General features: G+C 38.9%; 1 protein-coding gene across 1 annotated transcript in view; it reads left to right on the top strand.

The window, feature by feature from the left end:
- The window catches only part of MPHOSPH10 (M-phase phosphoprotein 10 (U3 small nucleolar ribonucleoprotein)), a gene marked incomplete at its 5' end in the record, with an annotated part of 6393 nt that extends 4785 nt beyond the window's left edge, over positions 1–1608 (top strand). The window contains 2 exons of the mRNA XM_010012335.1: positions 418–648; positions 1405–1608. Of these exons, the coding sequence (XP_010010637.1) occupies positions 418–648; positions 1405–1554 (381 nt within the window). The remainder of the gene's footprint in view (positions 1–417; positions 649–1404) is intronic.
- Positions 1609–2185: the final 577 nt, after the last annotated feature.

Below are 2185 nucleotides of genomic sequence, written 5' to 3' on the forward strand. Positions count from 1 at the left end.
GTATTTTGTTGCAGGTTTTTTGGTTTGATTTGGTTTCTGGTAACCGGAAGGAGGGGAAAGAGCTATTTTTGTCTACCCTGGGCCGTAACATAGACTCAGCTAGGTTGGAAAAGACCTGTAAGATCATCAAGTTTTTGTTCTTGGCTATTACGTGATGGTAATTATTTTCCCACACGTATATAGGTATGTGGAAGGGAAAGCTAAATAACAATAGGGAAGAGCAATTGGTATGACTTTGATCAATTGTGTAACTCTCACTTCCCAACTTTTGCTGGTTTTTGGCCTTTGCTTTAATGTGGCATTGCCTTGAGCTGGCTGAATGCTTGAAATAATGGAAACACTAAGACAGATTTGAGTATTGTGAAGTGAGTCTTTTCTTTTGCACGCTTACGGATCTAGAGGTCTTGCTCTCTTTAGGAAAAGAACAAAGCTGGTGACATAAAAACAGATGCAGAGAAGACTCCCACAGACAAAAAACGGGAACGAAGAAAGAAGAAGCTTCGTAAACGTATGAAGCGAAAAGAAAAGGAGAAACGTCAAAAGCTTCTTGAAAAGATGAAACCAGAACAAGGCAGAAAACTTAGCAAAAAAGCTGCTGCAGCAGCATTAAAAAGGCTGACAAAAGAAGGCAAAGTCTCTCTGCTCAAGGTAGGGCTCTCTTAAGCAGTCCAGTATAACTTGGACCTTTCCCAACTAAACAATATTAAAATCCCAAGGATAGACAATATTTAGTTAGAGAGAGAAAAGGGAACTTTGTGATAACGAATTACAAAGTTCAGGGTTTCTTTCCCTCCCATCCCTCTTGGCAAAACTACATGTCCTAGTCTCATTCCATCCCCTCAAAAATCCTTGTAGACAAAGGGTATGTGCTTACCACCCAAACCTTGGTGGTAATCACATCAGACTTTGTTTTGCATATACAGTATCCATACTGTATATGCAAACTATACTATAAGATGGTAAAATTGTGTACCACCTATGATGCCTTTATAAGGTTTCTTTTTTTTTCAGTTCTGGAATTTTGAGGTATTAGGAACTAATAGGAAAAATAACTTCATTACTTCTAGAATATTCTTGAATAGTTCTAGGAAGTGCTTAGCTTTACAAAAGGAGAGTGAAACACAAAATGCAGATATGTTGTAGCTCATGATGTGCAAGGATCCATTCCTGCTGCCTGTTCTTAACCTACCATGCTAATTGCTGATTAGAAAGGGAATGTACTCTTTATTTCTTAAGGTAGCAGGAGTGGTATAAGAATGCAGTGAAAAATATCCTTTGAAAAACAGTTATCAGATTAACTTTTTTACAGTTGAATACCATTACATGTGAGTAACTAGTAAGTAGTTTAATGATACTGTCTGTTTGTACATGTCTTGTTATAACGAGATTTTTGTCTGATGATAGGATGAAGGTAAAGACAAGGTCCTGAAATCATCCCAGGCCTTCTTCTCTCAACTACAAGATCAAGTAAAAATGCAGATCAAAGATGCAAGCAACTTAAAGAAGAAACAGAAGAAACAGACAGCAACCTCTGTTCATAAACTGAAATTGTAATTTACCTTTTTATATATGTTGCATCTTGTATATATTAAACGTTTCTACATGAATGCCTATTTTTTAGTAAGCTTTATTCTGTCAATCCTCTGATGTTCTGTGACCTTCTGCAGTGATGTAGAGACTTTTCTTTAGGTTTTACTTTTATTTTCCAACACAGAAGTCTGATTATGTCTTTTTGTTCCAAAAACAAAGCTTCTTGCCACAGCCAGACACATAACCATGTGGAACACTTGATGTTTGTGCTTCAGCTGTACGGTCTCTTTTAGGCCATAGCTCTTCTGTCTGCTGTTGTAATAGCTCTGTATGCATTGCAGGAATAACTACATTTATTGAAGAACTTAAGATGTATTCAGGTGCTATAAATTGGAAATTATCTTTTGGTATCGTGATTACCACAGAGGGTGGACACAGAAGCTTTTTACACCTGCAGTAACTCGAGTAAACAAATGGTGTCAGGGTGGAAATATGTCAGTATTTGCGCTTCCAGCTCGTGCCCCTCTCGTTCCCCTTTCTAAAGAGAGGTTTTCACCCTTCCTTGTTCACAGAAATGTTGGATTCAGAGGGGGCAAGATACCGGCTGGCGGGGCGCTCCGCGGCATCCGCGCTCTGCTGCGCAGGCCTGCGGGCC

This window comes from Nestor notabilis, unplaced genomic scaffold (assembly GCF_000696875.1).
Source record: "Nestor notabilis isolate BGI_N333 unplaced genomic scaffold, ASM69687v1 scaffold20280, whole genome shotgun sequence".
NCBI classification, from domain to species: Eukaryota; Metazoa; Chordata; class Aves; order Psittaciformes; family Psittacidae; genus Nestor; species Nestor notabilis.